The 19,737-nt window shown below is 36.2% G+C and overlaps 2 protein-coding genes across 28 annotated transcripts; both read right to left on the reverse strand.

The window, feature by feature from the left end:
• Positions 1-2,964: 2,964 nt before the first annotated feature.
• Positions 2,965-11,374, reverse strand: LOC147533195 (protein DETOXIFICATION 48-like). Of its 27 annotated transcripts, XM_086648785.1 has the most exons (9): positions 11,103-11,247; positions 9,713-9,875; positions 8,322-8,628; positions 7,625-7,802; positions 7,439-7,513; positions 7,303-7,344; positions 4,699-6,267; positions 4,043-4,595; positions 2,965-3,970 (listed from the first exon to the last, which is right to left on the reverse strand). In XM_086648785.1, the coding sequence occupies exons 7-9, from the start codon at positions 4,843-4,845 to the stop codon at positions 3,216-3,218; spliced, it is 1,455 nt and encodes a 484-aa protein (XP_086504911.1). In that variant the 5' UTR covers positions 4,846-6,267; positions 7,303-7,344; positions 7,439-7,513; positions 7,625-7,802; positions 8,322-8,628; positions 9,713-9,875; positions 11,103-11,247; the 3' UTR covers positions 2,965-3,215. The 27 variants fall into 27 exon arrangements, with proteins under 27 accessions (XP_086504911.1, XP_086504914.1, XP_086504902.1 ...); XM_086648788.1 differs by lacking the exon at positions 7,439-7,513 and having other exon boundaries at positions 2,965-4,414; positions 4,541-4,595; positions 8,322-8,631; positions 9,713-9,784; XM_086648776.1 differs by having other exon boundaries at positions 2,965-4,595; positions 8,322-8,631; positions 9,713-9,784.
• Positions 11,375-11,945: 571 nt separating this feature from the next.
• LHCA5 (photosystem I light harvesting complex protein 5) lies at positions 11,946-13,971 on the reverse strand. Its single transcript, XM_086645382.1, has 6 exons — positions 13,526-13,971; positions 13,270-13,402; positions 12,965-13,077; positions 12,771-12,875; positions 12,594-12,682; positions 11,946-12,305 (listed from the first exon to the last, which is right to left on the reverse strand). The coding sequence occupies exons 1-6, from the start codon at positions 13,735-13,737 to the stop codon at positions 12,157-12,159; spliced, it is 801 nt and encodes a 266-aa protein (XP_086501508.1). The 5' UTR covers positions 13,738-13,971; the 3' UTR covers positions 11,946-12,156.
• Positions 13,972-19,737: the final 5,766 nt, after the last annotated feature.

Genomic DNA, 19,737 nt, shown 5'->3' on the forward strand with positions numbered 1-19,737 from the left:
CTATCGAAAATAATAAATGATTGAGAGAAAATCAATAAAAAAAAAAACCTAGAGTTTGGAATCCACCATAAATATTCATAAAAGTAATATCTAACCATTCATAATTCTCTATCTATTTTATAACTCAATATTTTATAGGACGGTGATTAAATGAGCTCTAGCTCATGGAGAGAAGTGTGAGCTTGAGCTAATGGCCGTTGGATTTATAAAAGATCTAACCGTAGCAAAATATATCCGGCTGTTTTCTCTCTAATTAAAGGAACCCCTAAAAACCAACAAAAATAACCCACCCATATAAGTTTAATTACTAAACTGCCACAAACAAAAGATCTATCAAAAGTGGTATGTTATTTCCGCAAACTCTTCTGTCTCTCTCACTTTCACTTTCTTTCTTCTTCAATTCATCTACGGGGTTGATGTATCAATTGATGAAGAACGAAAGTAAAAATCGGTTGATGTATCGAATCATCAGATAATATGAAGAAATAAAGAATAATCCGTACTACATTATAAGAAGCATAACCATCAGTGAAAGTTAGTGTGGCTTCTCTTTCTTTGCATTTCACTTTGTTTCTTTGTCAATTCATCAATGGAGGATCTCTATAGTCTCCATCCTAGTTTGAATTACTCATCTTCCCAATTATCAAAATTCCTCAACTTTGGGGCAATGGTTTTGGGTTTTATGATTCCCAATTAACCATGAATTTCTGTTCCAAGTATTATAAAGAACACCAATGCTCTTCACAATTGTAAAATTCCTCTCAAAGCTCATAATCAAAGAACCAGTGGGTCGTAAGTTGAGAAGAATAGGTAATCAGGCCATTGCTTATTCAATGATCAAAAAGATAAATTTGAAAGTGATTAATTAGTTATGATTACTTCAGTTTAACCTTACTGTTTTCTCAGTTTTTTTTTTAAATAATCAAAATTTTTTTTGTAATGGTTTTATTAGATTCATTGGTTACTACTAAACATATCCAGTAATAGAATTCATTATATCCACGCTACTGTGAAGAGATTAAAAATGACGTGATTTCTATTGGTTTATAATATGGGGATGAGACTCTAGAGGAGGATGAAAGTTTAGAGGAGGATGATGAAGAGATTGAAAAAGATGATAGCGTTAATGAAAAACTCACATTGAATCAAGTTCAAAATTTCTGATGGTCATGAGCTTAAGCTCGTTGAATCAAGCTCAAAACAAGAGAAAGAAAACAGAAAGAGAAACGATGGAGAAAGATGGAAGGGATGGTAATATAGTAATTACAAAAATATTTATGACATAATCTCCAGTGATCTAACGAAAATATTTCTTTTTTTATCTTAATCCTTAAATTAAGGATGAAATCAAGGAATATCTAATTATAAATTGATTTATGGTATAATCTCCGATGATCTAACGGTCATGAGCTCAAGCTCATAGTTCACCTTATGAGCTTGAGCTCATTGAATCGGGGCTCTATTTTATATACCACTTGCATTCAAATATCGGATAATATGTAGTTTCAAAAGCACATAATCATATAAAAGTTTAAACTCAATTTAGCGAAACAATGATGACTTAACTATTATCTATCAACTAATAAGCATAAATCATTAAAGATTCAAACCTAAATATGATATATCAAATCGGAAGAATAGATAATGAAAAATACATCAAAAGAAAAACTAAAAAGAGTTTAATATTTTCTTATAGCAAAACACAATCAAGAGAATCATTGAGACTAAACACAATTTTATTCATATTTGTGGCTTCATCTTTCACTCTAGGTGAAGAGTTTAGCACTCCATTACAACGATGAAAGTTGTTAAATTAAAGAAAAAGAATAAGATTTCACCCATATGACGTTTCGGTGTTGATCTCCGTCCACTTCCAAAGTTGTACTTGCTGTCCTCTTCACTTTATCTCTGAGAAAGTAAAAATTATTTTCTTCTCTGTTTTCTTAGTTGCCTCTCTCTGCTCCCCCGGTTCAATATGGCTACTGTTATATATAGATAGGGCATTAGGGTTTCAAACCAGTTTCTTTTACGGCAAGATATTTCATCGTAATCCAACTCCTCATGGATTTCTAGATTCTAATGAATCCAAAAAAAATCCTTGTGTAGTTATCAAATCAGTTGATCAAACTATTAAGTATCTCATGGGACCCACATCCCAAACAACCAAACTTGAAAACTCAAGTTGGATACCCATTTAATCTATTAAAAGTGGCGGTCCCACTTTCTTTTCTTTCTTTGTTTTTTTACCAGCTCAAACTCATTAACAGTAGCCACCACATGGGTAAGCTATTTACGCATCAGGTCCATGTGAATTTGGTTATCTTCTTCATGCCTCTAATAAATTGCCTGACTGCAAAAACGAACCCTAAACAAACCATTCTTTTCACCAGCATCATCTTTTATAAGTACCAGGACACATATCTTAATAGATATCTCCATCATCTTCTTGTAATTAGTAACTTCTTTGTATTTTTGAGAGTATCCTGCAAAAAACTATTTAACACAACTAATTTCTCCAAACTTAGCGACTAACACACGAAATTTGAAGACAAATAATTGAGTTCCAACGAACTCATCAATCATCAATATCACTAATTCCTACTATAGAAACGACTGAAAAACTTCTTTGAGTGGAGATTAAGGAGTTTTATCTTCCTCATCCATATAGGGTTTGATAAATCCGATAGCGAACTGGTAGAAATTGTAGTTTACTTTTAGTAACCATAAAAAAATAAGAATAAGAAGAAGAAAAAGAAGAAGATGAATGGCCGTCAGTTTTCTATTTTTAATTATTGTTTTAGTTAATGATCCTTAGATTACTTACTGTTTTAATATTAAGGTCTTATAGAATTGTCCCCTTGTTAAATCAAAGTCGATTAAGTCAAACGTAGTTGACTTGCGTATGCCCAAAAGTAGTTGTCCACATAAGATAATTGAGGATTGTCCTTATATTGACCACCTTAATAATATAATTACCCCGAAAGTCATTTTCTAATAAATTTACATATTTTGAATCCTGACAAATATTCAAGTTCAGCAAAAAAAACCCAAACCAGAAGAACAAAAATAAAGAAAAACCATCTCTATACCTTTCAAACTATTTCAAAATGGAAGAACTTCACTATGTTGGTCTTATTTTTCTGTATACACACAAGTAAGAGAACACCTGCTTTTTTCAATTCTTTGAGATGTAGTGGGATTCACAAGAAGTAAATCTAGGGTTCCTCTTCTTCTCTTTCTACTGCATTATTTGCAGTACCTGTAAGTTCTCTAGCTCTTTTTGCCTCTAATACCCAATCTGTTCCCAACAACATAAACCCCATTACTAGGGCACAAGTTGCCTGGGCTGCAAGTAAGCCCAACCAAAAACCCATTAGGCCCATATTGAAAAGAAAGCCCATTATCACTGCTATAGGCAACCCAACACCATAAAAGGACCCCAAGTTTATGTTGGCTCCTAAAGAAGGCCTAGCACTTCCTCTTAACACTCCACAACCAGTTGTTTGTGGGCAATTACCAAGTTCACACAAGCCCACTACTGGCATGGCCATTGCCGTCAACGATAACACTGTTTCATCGGCAGTAAAAGCCCGCCCCCAAGCATTACGTAATGTTGTCGTGAATAACATTGCTACCAACCCCGTGGCTACCGAACAAACTAATGCAACTTGAGTAGATGTTCTAGCTCGATTAGGTCGGTTCGCGCCCAACTCGTTTCCAACCCGAGTTGATACAGCTAAACTGAGTGCCGATGGAAATATATAAACAAGGGAGGTAGTTTGTATGAGAATACCCATAGAGGCAACTGCTTCGGCTGCATTAACCAAGAGCCCTGCGAAAACTATCATGAATTCGTACCACCACCACTCTAAGCAAACAGAAATGCAACTTGGAATTGCTAAACTCATAATCTGTTTCCATTCACGAAAGCATTCGAATGACCAACCTTGCCATGACTTTTTATGAATGCCTGAGAAGTAAAGATAGAACAACAATGAGGTTAAAAGATTGAGGTCTGTTATCCAAGCTGAAATGGAGATACCTCGAAGACCAAGATCAAAATGGTAGACAAGGAAGTAGTTGATTGGTGCATGAAGAGCGAGAGCCAAGGCAGCACTTCGCATGAGAGGTTGTGTTTTATTTTGAGATCGTAAGTAAATCTTGAGAGGGTTTATAAAGGATTGAAAGAGAAGATCAGGGATCGAAAAAGTGAGGTAAGTTGAAGCTATAGAAGCAATAGATGGGTTTTGGCCACAGAAAATGAGGATGGGTTCGATGTTTAGCCAAAGGAAGGAGATGGGTAGAGAGGTAACGATAAGGACGACAATGGTGCATTGAAGAGCATGACCCATGAGAAGCCATTGTTTGGCACCATAAGCTTGAGAAGAGATAGCTTCCATGCCCATTGCTAGACCTGTGAGGATCGAGTAACCGGTGATGTTAGCAAAGCCAATAGAGAGAGACCCACCTGCTAATACTTCCTTCCCTAATCTCCCCATGAAGAGCATAGATATAACAGCTTTACCATAGAAGAGTAGACCTGTTATTATCATTGGTAAGGCAATAGTGTATAGCTGTTTGATCTCTTCCAGTACCTATTAAAGTAAATGAGATTAAATGAGACAGACAGAGAGAGAGAGAGAGAGAGAGAGATATGATATGTTAGGAATATAAGAAAGCAATGTAAGAATGACTGACCTCTAATGGCTGCCAAGTCAGAGTGTAGTGCTGTCGAGGATCTTCATCTTTATCTGAGTAATCTGTTCTACCATTTGCAGATTTGGTTAAGACATCATAGTTCAGTAAAGGGGATGAGGTTGCAGAAACCTCTTTCATCATCTTCATGAACTAACTAAAAGGTTTATCTCTCTAGCAAAATAATTCTTTAATGCAATAGTTATAACAATATAGAGAGAGAGAAATTGTACTAAACTTTATATATTAGTATATTAATCGGCTAAGATCAACTTGTCCCCACAAGGTTGATAATACCAAAGAGAACCCCACACAAAACTATCCTTTCATTTCTGCTCTCATCTTTCAAATTATTCTGTAAGATATTTGAAACCAGAAGTCACACAAATCTGAATAAGAGTAGAGAGAGAGAGAGAGAGAGTAGAGATGATATTGAAATACCAAAGAGAAGGGTGGCCAAGTACCACTAAAATACTAGTATATCTGCTGCAATAGCAATCAGTATGAGCAGTATCTCTTTTATTCCTCTGTGGGCTGGCTACCTGTAACTACTGTTGTTGTTTATAGATGAGTGTAGGGAAGTTGATGATGATGATGACCCACAGACCACAGAGTTTCTGTTGCTCGATGGCTCTATGTTTGGCTATCACTTCACTGCAGATAAGGGTGGGGTATCCTCAAACGGTATCGTAAGGTGGCTGACCCCTACTGCCACTTGTTCTTTCTTTTTTGTTTGAACATGCTGCAGAATATATCTCTGTTTCAAATTCCCAATTACCATTCAACACCACCACCACCACCACTAACTACCATCACCACCCACCACCACGGCCGCTCCGATTCTAATAGGACAGACAGAGTTTCTAAATGGTTCTGTTTTCATGCTAACCCTTGATTAACTCATCTTCAACATGCATTTCATATGCATGTAAGTTCTGAACTCCATTATTAATCAAGAACAGAAAGCAATGCAGAAATGATTTCTTAACAGAAAAGCTATTCCTGCCGTCAACTTTGAAAAAAAAAAAATGGTTTATGAAATGAAATTCTACTCCCTTGACTAGTGTCTTCCACTTTTTCCATCCATCCATCCACTTGATTTTTCTCTCTCTAATTTGTTAGGCAAAAGAAAGTGACGCATGATATACTTACTGTTTTGCAGTATTCATGAACAGTACGAGTGAGACAAAAACTAATCTAATTATCATCTTCTTGTACCTCTCTCTTAGTTTCTTTGGCAGACGTCAGTCAGGGTCACCACAAAATCACAAACCCAATGCAGATAAGGATTCTTTTCACCTCCATCATTATTATTTACTATTACTCCCTATCTATACTCATGGGCGCCTCAAATCAGTGGATTTCTCCATTCCCTCTCTATCTGTGTGTATGTACAGAGTGTTGGTTGGTTTCATGGGACCACGACGCATGGCAATTGGCATCACTGACCAAACATGACCCTTCTCTCTCTCTCTCTTTCTTTCTTATCTGTAAAATGTATTATTGCAGAAATAGTTCCTGTCTCCTTTCTTCCCTTCTATCAAGCAGGATTCTTTGCCTTTTCTCTTCATCCTGTAGAGTAATTTGTAAGGTGATGTTAAAGAAAGACAGAGAGAGAGAGAGAGATACTAAATTACAAATATCTATATCTGAAATTAGGAAAGATAAAAGTTGCTGCAAATGGGTAAGCATTGGCAACAAGATTTCACATGGTGTAAGATTCCATAACTAGAAGAAGAAGAAAATGAACAACGTACAGGGGACCAATATATTCACTTCTTATTCAATCAGTCTTTTTCATAGAAACACTTCAAAAACTCTTAGGGGACCAACATTTAATTCTATTGCTTCAAAATTAATTCGTCGTTTGTATCCTCGGTTTTTCATATACAGATAATAAAACAGTAAACAACTTGGTCATGCTTAGGACCACTATAGATAATAACTCATTTTTATTGAGTATGAAATGGAGCGTGTGATTTAATGACATTCAAGATTGGTTTATTTTGAATCACCCAAGCTTTAAGAGCCAATCGTTTCAAAGTTAGATTCACATGAAACAGACTCAAATTCAATAAGAATCACAAAGAAATACCAAGTTTAAGAAAAAATCATATGAAGTGAAAAAAGAACTGTAAAATGCTACTTGGCCTGATTTTTGTTCCCGAGATCTGGCCCAAAGATGGTGTGGCATGTCTGGAGTAGAAAAAGGGCATGCCACGTCATCCGCGAGCCATATCTCGGGCGAAAAATTCGGGCCGTGTAGTACAAGATATCCGGAGAACTCGCTCTCCGTGGTTTCCTGAATAGGAAATTACCAATCTTATCTAATTCAATATTAATAGTATGGTGGGATTCATGGGTCTAAATTGGTAAAAGCTAACTAATAATTTTTGTTTCAAATTGAAGTATCGAGTGACTGATTGAGTCAATTATACAAGTCTTTCCATTAATTCTCGATTCATTCCGAAAAGTGAATTCTCACATCTACAAAAACATAAATACACTTATGAGCTGTATGAGGGGTTTGAATCATGCTTGTGACGATAGCGACACTCTAACCTGTTTCAAAATTCATTGTAATGAGCCAGCAAAGGATGGAAATACCTCAACATGCTTCTAATATTCGGAAATTCGTACTGCTAAGCCCTGTCAATCACAAAAGGAATCTAATAAGAGATCAAGCAAAAGTGGACTACGGGCCGTAATTTTATCTGGAATACTTGCTATAAAAGGTGATTGCCTCTTTAATCAAGTAAGGCTAATAATATTTCATGAAGTCGACCTGTACATTTTTTACTTGTCATTTAACACCTGCCTGAACATAGTTACTGCTTTCAACATTTCAATTCAATCAATTCTAATCTCTGTAAAAGATAGAGAATCTCTATTTCAGATTCAAATAGAAACATCAGATTACAGTTTTCACCTTATCCATTGTTTTGAGATGCAAGATGTAGAGTTTCTAATTTTGGCAAATGACCCTTCACTAACCCGATTATACCAATGTCATTGTTATATACAGTGTAGTCTCTAAATGAATTGTCACAGTCGGTGCCTTCACTCTTTCTTCCACCAGGGTCCAATAGTTATAAGGTAGGCTCTCCCTGCAAATCAATAATTGATCAATCAAATATCAGTAAGTGGTTACAGAGAGCCTGTCAGAACTTGCAATTCAACCATTTCTTTTTATGAAGGCAAGATTTCTTTTGCAATTCAGTCTCATGTCACCCCACTTTTCCATTTTTACAGCCCAAGTTGTCCTTAATAACTATGACAAGACTAACGTTACGAATGACCAACCTAACAAAAAGGATCACGGAGATAACTACAGAGCGATCATAGTGCACCAAGAACAAAATTTAAATATAGATGAGCCTCTAAATCCAAATAAAACTTTTGCAGAATCAGCAACGTTTCAAGTTAAATCCCAAATAGCTATTACCCTCTCAAAACTAGAATTATGATGAGTTATGTAATATACTGTATGTGTGTACCAACAAAAAGACTCACACTTAAAATTGAAAAAGAAAATATAAAGATGTTTTCATCACATATAAACCTGTCATTTAAACATGATACATTTTGGAAAAGAAACCAGTAAGAGGAGGGATTCGAATATTTACACCAGCATTGGTGGAGCATCTGAGTCCAGCACAAGTATCCATTTGTTAAGTCCTCGATACAATGTCATATATATATTGCTTCACACCAGAAATTGCATAATTACACTGTCGAGGCATTGGCATTACAGCTCCAATCTGAGCAGATCTTCGAGGCATTGCAATGGCATATTCACGTCTAGAGGCATGTCTGGTATGAGTGCATCACTATGTTTCTCATACCATTCGAACTGCTTACTTGATCTTAAATAACAATGGTGCTTCATGAAACTTCTTCGCTGCCATTGCATGTTGCTTCTGCTTGGTCATTCTACTGCGATATAGATTGTGAATAAGCATATCAAAACTCACAACAACCACCCATCAACTAAATTCGAACGCATTGGTAAAAAAAGAATGCTTTAGAAAACCAAATTAGCAGTATAAAGTTAAGAAAAAACTGGGAAGCATTTGGCACAAATAACACATGCTTAAGGTTCGAGTTCAACATAATTATCAGAAGTTTATATGACAATTTAGCACCATATGTGGTTATTCTAAAGCAGTAAAACAAGTACTTTAGCAGGGATATCTTTTTACAGAAAACAGCATCTGTTAGGGCTTAACGAAAAGAAAGCATAACCAGTTGGAATAGTATTAGCATTATACAAGTGATAAAAGTATTTACATTTGGGCAGCAACTTAAGAATGTGGGATAGCATATTCAATCTATAGTTTGAATTTCTCTATGAGAAGATTTATGAACGTGATGAAGAGGGAGAAGTCTACATAGTCTCAGTGGTTTATGGATCCTATTATTTACAGAAAATACTGAACCTTTACACCCATTAGGTGGCAGAGTATCAATGTTTTAAAAAAAATTTCAAGGCGTACACATCAAGGTGTACGCATCAAGGCGCGCATCGAGGTGAGGCGGTCATCTGATTTCTCAAGGCATACGTATTTGAACTCAAGACTAAAACGTTTTCATCTCAAGTCACCGCTTATTTTTGAGTTGTTTGGCAAAACAAAAATATTGATATTTTGTTTATTAAACACTTAGGCTTAACATGACGGCAGTAAAGTATAACAACTATGCTACTCTTTTACATAACTGATATCATTTTCCTTCAAAAAAACAAATATTTTACGCCTTTTACGCAACAAGGTGCACGCCTCGAGCCGCCGCCTCGCCTTGTAAGAGCAAACTGCCTTGAGGCGTAACAAACGTATTTTAAAACATTGCAGAGAATTGTGATCCCAAATTCCTACTGAACAAGAGTGCTTTCCAATTTGGGAAAAAGAGGAATAAAGATTTTGGTTGTTGCTCTGATGGATTATTCCACTTCATCGCTATGGATTAAAACAGGAAATCTTCAGTAAGATAGTTTATGTTATGGGTTATTAGAACTTACAATGTTTAGAGTCAGCATAGCAAACACACGCCAGTATGATACCACCCCCAAATCTTGCAATGCTTTTCAAATCTGATCTTTTCCTTTTCGAGTTAGCAAATCTTTCATTTTGATGGATTAAATAAGTCATGCTTCTTATCAATATGATCAAGCACCAGATTTCCTACTAGAAAATTCCATTAGTAAAAGCTAGCTAAAAACTCAAATTGTGGGATTACACTTATACATTTGAACACATGATGCCCAAAGTTCATGAAACTGGAGGGTGGCACATTTTGTCAACTGTGATATTTCCACAGACTACTTACACTTAAACTAATGTGCATTTTGCTTAAAGTCCAAACGAGTTTTAGTTTCTACTATATAGCAAAACAAAACAGTGTTGTTTTTGATGTTTCAACAAAATCATATCTATTACGCAAGACAGATGGATTTTATGTTGACCGGGACAAAGTGTGTCTACCCAACTTCCTTTTATATAACTCTCATTTCCCCTATATAACCAATCTAACCAATCATCTTTTCGCCATCCACAAACCAACCCATTCTCAAATATTTTCTCTCTCTCTCTCTCTCTCTCTCTCTCTTAGTCTCTTTAAGACTTGTGTTGGGTTCTCTCTATTTGTATTTCTAACTATTTTACGTGTCTGAATTTGTACGATGGTATGAGACATTTTTTCCGTTTGATTGATATTTGGGCTAATTTTAGGTGTGCAGTTGAACTTTTGTAATTGATATAAATTGCTAGTTGTTTTATATAATAGATAATGTAGACATATAAGTTTAAGATAAAAATGCGCTCTTTCCAGATACTCCGCCATATTCAATTTATGAATAATAAGAAGAATTTGAAATACCCTTCTAATTTTATCAGCTTAGACTTTAATTTCTTACGAAGGAGTACGTGCCGAAGGCACAGGTTATACCTAGCATTTGACACGATACAAAACGTGGACTATGTCGGGCATAAAATAGTACAAAAACACGTTTTTGGATAACAAATCAAGTCGGATCTCATCTTTCATGTCACAAGTGGTATTAGCTCCCACCAAAAAACCTCATACCCATTACAAAAATGAATCTGCATATAATTAATAAAGACCTAACTAGAAAAGGATTCTTTTTTGGATGTTTTGATGATATTCCTAGGTTTATAGTCAAATGGTTAATTTTGATTCACACTTGAGATGGTTAAGTTCTACAAAGTTAAATTCCATTCATAATTTTGTAAAGCAAGTTTCCATTTTGTCGCAATTAGAAATATTAGGTTTACAACTTTTTTTAAATAACCCTAGAAATTTAGAGTCCTAGGAATCTAAACTCATCAAAATTGAGAAACCAAACTAAGGATTGAAATTGCAAAAGTAGAGGGAGAAGGAATTTTATATACCAGAGAAGTATAGATTGCCGAAATAGCAGAATCGAGTGGCTTGAGTTCTTCGTCATTTTTATTGGTTCGCGGCCATTAATTAGGTCATTTCGTGCCAGTTTTTAGTTCAAAATGAACAACTCTTTCTTGCTCATTGACGAACGGGGGTTTTAAATCGGTACATATATATAGGCCGTTACAGTTAGGGGGTTGTTTGGATACTAGAGCTGCAGTTCTTGTTGATAATAGGTAAAGTTTGAGAACCTGCCTAGATGCTTTAAAACCAAAACTCTATTTCTATTTGGAACCCGTCTGTACATACAAACTCTCTCTCTGCACCAGCCTGCTAACAGTCGTATTCACGTCAGTAGGATGGTTTGTACTTACAAACGGGCTATGATATATCTTTTGTAACAAGTTATCACATAGAACTATTCTTAGGTCAATTACCTGTCTACAAACTTTCTCTTGTTAAGAGAGGTATGTGCAGACGGAAAGCCCAATGTTCATGCTATAATAGATGATTGATGTATCATCATATTAAACAGTAAAATCACTCGTGTGATAATACATGATGAGTATAACTAATGAAAATAAGTAACATTTTACTTGAACAAATGTCGAAAACTATCAAAAATGATAAATAATAGTAATTACAACACTTTGTCCTTTTATATGTAGAAAAAATAGTTATTTAATAGTCAAAAAACGATAAATAGATAAAACTCGCACAAAGATATTTACTATTGATGCCTAAGTTGTTAAAGAAAAAGCCGTTGATTTTGTCTTTGCAGTGTGTTTTTTACCAATAGCTAAGCGTAATTGCAATAGGCAGTAACGATTCTAACGGTTATGATGGTAATGTATCAAAAATGAGATTTTCATATAACAGATATTTGGTTGAAGACAATCACTTATAATTTCCATTTACAAAAGGTGAATATGAGTTGTTACTCCATCATTCTTCAGGTCTCTTGTTCAAGTACAGTTAGTCAGAATTGGACAAAGTTTGCTTCCTCTTCATGGGCTTTTCTTTGGTCTCCATGGCCATGGGGACTCCAAGTAGTAGGCTGATTCAAGAAGAACCAGAGCCACTAGAAAGAATCTGAATAATAGTTTTGTGCCAAGGATTTGATAGGTGTTCGACGAGGTTGTCAATTGGACCCGCGTGAGTAATTGATGCTTGAACAAATATTCCAAGCATCGCCACCATAGCCAGACGTCCTGTATCAAACACTTCAACTAAGAAACACAATATTGAAAAGAACCAAAGGTAGTCAGTGTTGGTTTTTATTTTCAAGTCAGATCTGAAATCTGACTCAAGGTCTGAGTTGAGTTAGATTTCAAACTGTTTGATTTTTTCTGACTCGTGACGTCTGACTCTCTAAAATGACTTATTTGGGTTGATTTTGAGTCCAGTTGGAACAAACAAACGATTCAGATTCACACAAAGAGAAAAACACACACCACCTAAATTCAGTGGAAGTACGGGTAATGGATAAGATTACTAACCATTCTTGATCTCTTTGAGCTTCCATTCATTGGCACTCTGTATATCTTTAGCTAGACCAAGAGGATTAAACAATGGACCACCTGGGTAGCTGTTCAATTTCGAAAAAATGAAAAATTCAATTAAAAAACTTCAACTCTGAAACCGATAATTTCACGAAAATTTGTTTAACGACTTACCCAGGTTCTAATCCTGCCAATGCTCCTTCAATGCCGAAGAAAGTTCCATCCTGTGCTTGAGATCCAGGTTTGACAAAATCCATGTACCGTTTGGTTTCAACGAACCTATGGAAATGTATCTAAATGATAACACAGTCGAATTGTATTGTCTCGAAGAGGGTCTTGAGGTAAAAATGAAGTTAAGTAGTTCTTACCCCATCAAAAGAAATTGAACAATTATGAGTGTTCTTGTACTGGCAAAGTCAAATTTCAAAGCTCCAGCTTCATACCATACTGGAATGTTGCTGAGTCCTGTGACACGAAGTAACTGAAAAACACAATAGATCGGTGAAGCAACTCGAGGTTTAATCGTTGTTTTATCACTATCTTGGTGTTTGAACTTCTTACAAGACTTCACTAAAAAGTGTTTTGAAGTTAATTCTCTAGCTAATTTTTATTGAAGTACATAAATATGGTATCAAATAAGACTAGTTGAGTTGTGTTTTATATCGACACTCACATCGGTTAGTAGAATTCCAGCTACTCCAGCCATTGCGAAACGAGAATGTACAAGCTCTGCCTGCACATACCACTTCAAGCTTTCGGGATCTTCTCCAAGTCCAAGTGGATCAAAACCATAATCTCCTACTAGACTATTTGAACCAAGACCATCATAAGAACCATCAATTACACAATCACTTGAAGAAGCTCAAAACTCTACCTAACATTATGTCAATCTACTAAATAATTCATTCTAAAACAACAAGGAAACTTACGTTCCGTTTAGATAAGAAGGTGGGTCGATCCCAGGAAGCCAAGTTGGTCGTTCGGCCGATTGAGCTCGAACGATGGTGCGAGCGAAGTTGGGTTTGGACGGGGAGAAAGTAAAAGCAGATGGATACTTATACTTGTTCTTATTAGAGAGGTTAGAGTTGAGAGAAGACGAAGATGTTGGTAGGAGACCTCTAGTTCCCATGGAAATAGCCATTTCTTCAAGTTATGAAAAATCAAGTACAAAGTTTGCTAGAGTTTCATAGGTTCAAAAGTAGGATTTCTAATCTGATTCTAGCAGCACAGAGTAAAACATCAGCCTTAGAAAATTCATTCCTTATCTCTAAGCTTACCTCAGATTGGGTGGGTCACACAAGTAACCTGGTCCTATTCTAAAACAAAGAAAAAGAGATGAACAAGAAAAATGCAAGGATAAATTAAGCTCTTGCTTAAAAGAAATTAGTGAAGCCCTTTTGAATTGGGTTGCCCTTCTTTCAATGGGGTCATTTAGAAGCATATTTAGTTACAGTTCTCATTAAAAGAGCCTTCTTGGGCAAAATGACCTAAATTCCTATGAACTCTAGAATTTCCACCACCTACTGCTAAGATCTCAATCCCACTATTATTTGCCTCTTCTTCAAATTCCTTTATTGAAATATTTATTTCGTCTAGCCGTAACTGTTGGAATCGGACCACTTGTTGGGTTCACTTTCATCTGTCTTAAGGAACCTAAAGCTAATGAACTCAAGATATCCAGTATGTTGGATTCGTCTCGTCGAGCTCTTGAATTTAGACTTAAGGTTCGCTCAATTTTAATTCCGAATGAATTATTTCTTGAGATTTCAAATCGGGTATAAATGTAGTACAAAGTAGTACTCGCTCAAATTAAAGTAGTGAACTTTAGTTTAGTACCACATCTTCCAAAAAGAAGAAAACGATTTCCTTTATATTAAACTATTCACTTATTGATAATATAGTGACTAAGTGAATGATAAGGTAGGTGTTGCGTGCGGGGTGTGGAACGATAGGCGCTTTAGTGGTGTACTTGTGGGTTAGGGTATGTTTCTGTAACTAAAAATCCACCCATTACTTACTAATCAACTAATAGATTATGAATAATGAGTGACTTCTAAAACTCTTCTTAAAAGTGAAGAGGTTATAAATTTTACAAACATATGGAAGAGATGAGCATTAAAGAAAAACATGAAATCCTAATCTAGGAAATGTTCGTTTCCTTTTTGGACTCTTCTCCTGGTTTTCTGTTTTTCTTGGTCTATTTCTTTATGACCCTCCTGCACATTAAACGAATGATTAAACTATGAGTTCAATTTGAATCACAACTTAATGAGACAATTCTTTGTAAAATTCTTCATGGAAGCGATCATGGAGTTGATCGTTTGGCAAGCTTGTTCGGTGTAGATTATGTAAGATAAATGAAAGGACAATATAAAAAATGGAAACAATTCTTGATATTGAATTAAAAACAAGCAAAGGGTTAACTTGAACTAAGCAAATGAATGCGGCAATAAAAGAACCACAATTAACAAAAACCACCAAAAAGAAATCACAACCCAGAGGTAGCTTGAAACAAGCCAATGAACTCGGTATTAAACAGCCGGACTGTAAGAATGTGACTGGAAAAAGAAATTTGAACTCAAACTCCACCAAAAACAAAACTCTTAATCAATCAAATACACCAACTTCGTCTTCTTGTATATGCATCAATAGTTACTAATAGCTGGAGGTAACAACTCCCAACTTGTAAATTAGCGAGGGTATAACCGGGCACGGACAGTTCTAGCAAATGCGTCACGTGAAGTGATCTATACGCGCCACAAATTGCAGCTATAGGCGTCCCTCAAAGGCTAAAGTTTTAAGGAATCTATATGTAAATGAGGCGCCCACAACAATAATATGGGTGGGTACCTTTTAAGTCTTCCCAAAGAAAAATGGGATCTTTGAAAAGATGATCTTTCTTATAATCTTAATCCTTGGTTGTTTTTTAATCAAATCTGAACCCTTAAATTTTGATAGAGTAAATCTTAACCATTAGAGACAAACATGGGAAAGCAAATCTTAGCCATTGGGAGGAGGGGGAAAGATACTCTCCTCCCTTATTATATAGATTAGCACGAAAGTGTTCGGTGTAGATCATGCGGAATAAATCAAAGGACAATATAAAAAAAAGGTTAATTCAGTTTTGGCCCCCTATTCGTGATCAACTCGACGTTTTGGCCCCCATAAGTGTCATGCAGGTTCGATCTGGCCCCCGAACTTCATATTTGACCTCCCAAACTTTTTCTAACTTCTCAATTCTATCCTCATGGCATTTCTGTAGTTTAATTTCTTTTTGCTCTTTGTCCACCTCACCTCAACAATTTCCATCACCTTCTTCCACATAAGAGTTCGTCGAAGAAGGTCACCGACCGACAGTTTTTTTCGGCGACCTTCATTTTTGTTTCTTCTTCCCCATTCTTTCATCTTCTCCACCTCCTTTCTCTCTTTCTCTCTCTCTCACTCACTTTCTCTATCTTCTTTTTCTCTCTTTTCTCTTTCACGTCTCTCCCTCCTCTTCTCTCTCTATCCCTCCTCTTCTATGTTCCCTTGAAGAAGATTTCCTTCCCCGAAAATCGTTTAGATCTGGAACCCCAGATCCAGACTCCTCTCTTCTAGAAATCCCAGACGGAGATGGGTTCTCTTCATCTGGGAAATCCTAGACGACAAGGGGATCTCTCCAGACGATTAAAATCTCAGAAGAAGATGAATTTTCCCCAGATCCAGACTATTTCTGACGAAGGAAAACCCCTTCGCTGGAACAGAGAAGAGGGGGAGAGATAATACGAGGAAGAGGGAGAGATAGAAGAAGAAGAAGAAGGAGAAGAAAGAGAGAGAGACGGGGAAGAGAAGAGAGATGAAAGACTGGGGAAGAAGAAGATGATGTGGAAATTGTTTTTTTTTTTGGGAAGTCGACTACGATCTGCGTATGTCGTTACATTTGGCACTTGATACATCATAGATGTGATAAGCTCGATAATCGCCCACTCAAACACTAACAGAACCGGGCCTATAGCCCAACAAGACATGGCCTAAAGCCCAACAACATTATTTACACCCTAATAATCCCAACTCAAATAACCAAAGATTCCACCTTCTCTGGGATTCGAACCTGGGACCTCCAGGGCTTTCTGGAGTTTATGTCAACACCTTGGAACCACTTGGGCTACCAACTGTTTACGATGTGGAAATTGTTGAGATGAGGTGGACAAAGAGAATTTTTTACAAAAATGTCATAAGGGTAGAATTGGGAGGTTAATTAGAAAAAGTTTGGGACCCAAATAGGAAGTTTGGGGCCCAAATAAGAAGTTTGGAGGCCAAATCAAACTGTCGACACTTATGGGGACCAAAACGGTGAGTTTGTCACAAATTGGGAGCCGAAACGGAATTAACCCTGTAAGAAATGAAAACAATTTTAGATATTGAATAAGAAGAAGTAACCTGGTGGTAACTTGAACTAAGCTAATGAATTCAACAATAAAAGAGCCATAAATAACAAAACTCAAAAAGAAATCACAGCCTAGAAGTAGCTTGATACAAGTTGGTATTAAACAACCGGACAACAAGAAGATCACTGGAAAAAAAAATTGAACTCGAACTATACACCAGAAACAAAAGGCTTCATCAATCAAATTTACCAACTTCGTCTTCTTATGTATTCATCAATATAGTTACTAATAACGGGACACAACAACTCCGAACTTATAAATTGATTAGCATGAAGGTGCTTTCAGCTGGCCCAAGCACGGGAAAATCTCGATAGTCTAAAGGTGGCACTGCCAAGTCATAACCGTGTCACCGAAAAAACTATGTCAACTTCACAAAGGAGTTTTTAGTTTTGGTAGTCACGAAAACACCTTGCTAATCCAACGGTGGAACTGTCAGATCATAACCAGACCACACAAATCCCTGATAGCTTAGCAACGGAACAACTAGAGCGATAATCAGGCATCAAGAAAAACTTCGCCAGCTTATTGCAAACGTGATTTCAGTTGTCTAGGCGAGAAGAAGTTTGTGCTGTGTGCGTGTTGGGCACGAAAAGGACCGCTCTGTCACACATCAAAAATCCTGTAAAAACAAACCGTAACTCAATAATCTTAGAAACAATGATATAAAAAATACTGCTCCTCAAGCACACGCAGTATTTTATCTTACCTAAAGGCTACAAGTGTGCCAGCAAATCCCGCTAGAAAGTGTTTGCTGATTTGACTAGATATATAAGGTGAAAAAAAGAAGATTTTAGCCAGGATAATTTGGGGGGAAACGAGGGTCTTTCTGTTTCAATAAAATAGGGCTTGAAACCATCTTTGAGTTCTATTAAGGACCCCAAACTCATAGCCCCATGTTGTCCATCTAACTCAATTAAGGTCAAATCTGTTTACCAAGAAAAATGTTAAAGATCAAATTCCATCAAATTTCAGGGATAAAGCTCCAACTAAACTTCTTTATTTATACTTTTAATAACCCAAGTTCAATAAATTTTGGATTTCACTTTTGCGGGGATCGAGCGACTTCCAAGTTTTGGAGTTTTTTTTTTTTTGTTGAACTACCAAGTTTTGGAGTTTATGTCAATATTCTTAACCTCTTTGCCACTTGAGCAACCAAATGTTGACAACCCAATCTTCCATTACAACCACCAGTTAATTTTGGAGAACATCCTAAATTCGAACCAATATCTCAAAGATTTGAGGAGAAAATCACCATTACTATGACTAAAAGTGTCTTTCACAATAAGAAGATTTAATTAACATTATTAGTTCTCATACTAAACATTTATGATATAAAGATTATTAGTTCTCAAACCAAGATTTAGTATTTAAAGATTTCAGTGGATAAATTTATGATTTATATAATTGTTATTCGGAAATTATATAGGCAATGGCCAAATTTGTTAAGGGCAATGTGATTTCCTATGACTTGGTCAAAAGAAGTTGACCAAGTAGAGTTAGAGGCAATGTCTAATTTGAGGGTGTCTATCATTGACATTTTTTTAACTTCTTGTGGCAAACATTCTCCGACCAACGACTTTTTTCTTCACTTCCTTCTTTCCTTTTCTTCTTTCTCTGCTCTCCATAACATCTCTGACGGAGGGTTACCCCTTCGCGGAGGAACCATACCTCCGTCTGGATCTAGATCGCCGGATCCAGACGAAGGGTAACCCTTCGTCGGAGATGTTATAGAGAGAAGATAAATAAAAAGGAAGAAAAACATTTTAAAGTCGTCGGCTGGAGATCATCGGCTGGCGACTGCTTGACCTTCGGCGGAGATGGAAGAAGAATGAAGGAGAAAGAAGAAGAAAGATTTTTTTTTATGGTCGCCGGCTGGCAACAACCTAACGACGTCAATTGTGCCGTTAGGTCAAATTTTAGTTGAGGCATTGCCTTCTCTGCATACATTGCTTTTAACCATTTTAGGAATTGCCTTTAGCAAGCTTGCCTTTAACATGTTTGGGCATTGTCTATAAAACTTCCTTGTTATAAAATTTTGCTACAGTAGCTTTGGGCCTCAAATTCTGAAGGGCCTCTTAATAAATGTTTATCGCTTATTTACTCTTTGTTTACATCAATTATCACAAAAGGGGAGTTAGTGGCTTGGTCTGTGTAGTGGTCTGCGTCCTAACAGACCCAGGTTCAACTCCCGGGCCTCGTAAATGGTAGGGCCGGCCCTGGCTACAGTTGCCCCAACAATTAGGGTTGTAAAGGGTAGCTTATCAGATCAGATATACGCATATCCATATTCGATATCGAATAAGCTATCCAAATCCGATATCCGAAGGATATTATATATCAATATCCGACTATAATGTTAAGGATATCAGTTAATATCCGAAAAAAGAAAAAGAAAATTTATATATTACATATAAGGTTTTAACCATTAAATGTAAATTTCAACCATCCATTTTACATGTTATTATTAATAAAATTTATATTTTTATTATTTTATATATTACTTATTGAATACGAATATTTGTCGATTCGGATGTTAGTGTATCTGTATCCGATAAGTAGATATTCTATAAGGAATATCTGAATCCGTACCAGATATCAGAAATTTTGTATATTTTTTCAAAAACTGAATATGGATACGGATCGGACGTCGAATGTTCGGATATCCATTGTCAGGCTTACCAACGATTAAATACTAATGTCCACCAACCTTTGGT

The sequence above is a fragment of the Eschscholzia californica genome, unplaced genomic scaffold (assembly GCF_041429995.1).
Source record: "Eschscholzia californica isolate CP2 unplaced genomic scaffold, dmEscCali1.0.p SCAF_6, whole genome shotgun sequence".
NCBI classification, from domain to species: Eukaryota; Viridiplantae; Streptophyta; class Magnoliopsida; order Ranunculales; family Papaveraceae; genus Eschscholzia; species Eschscholzia californica.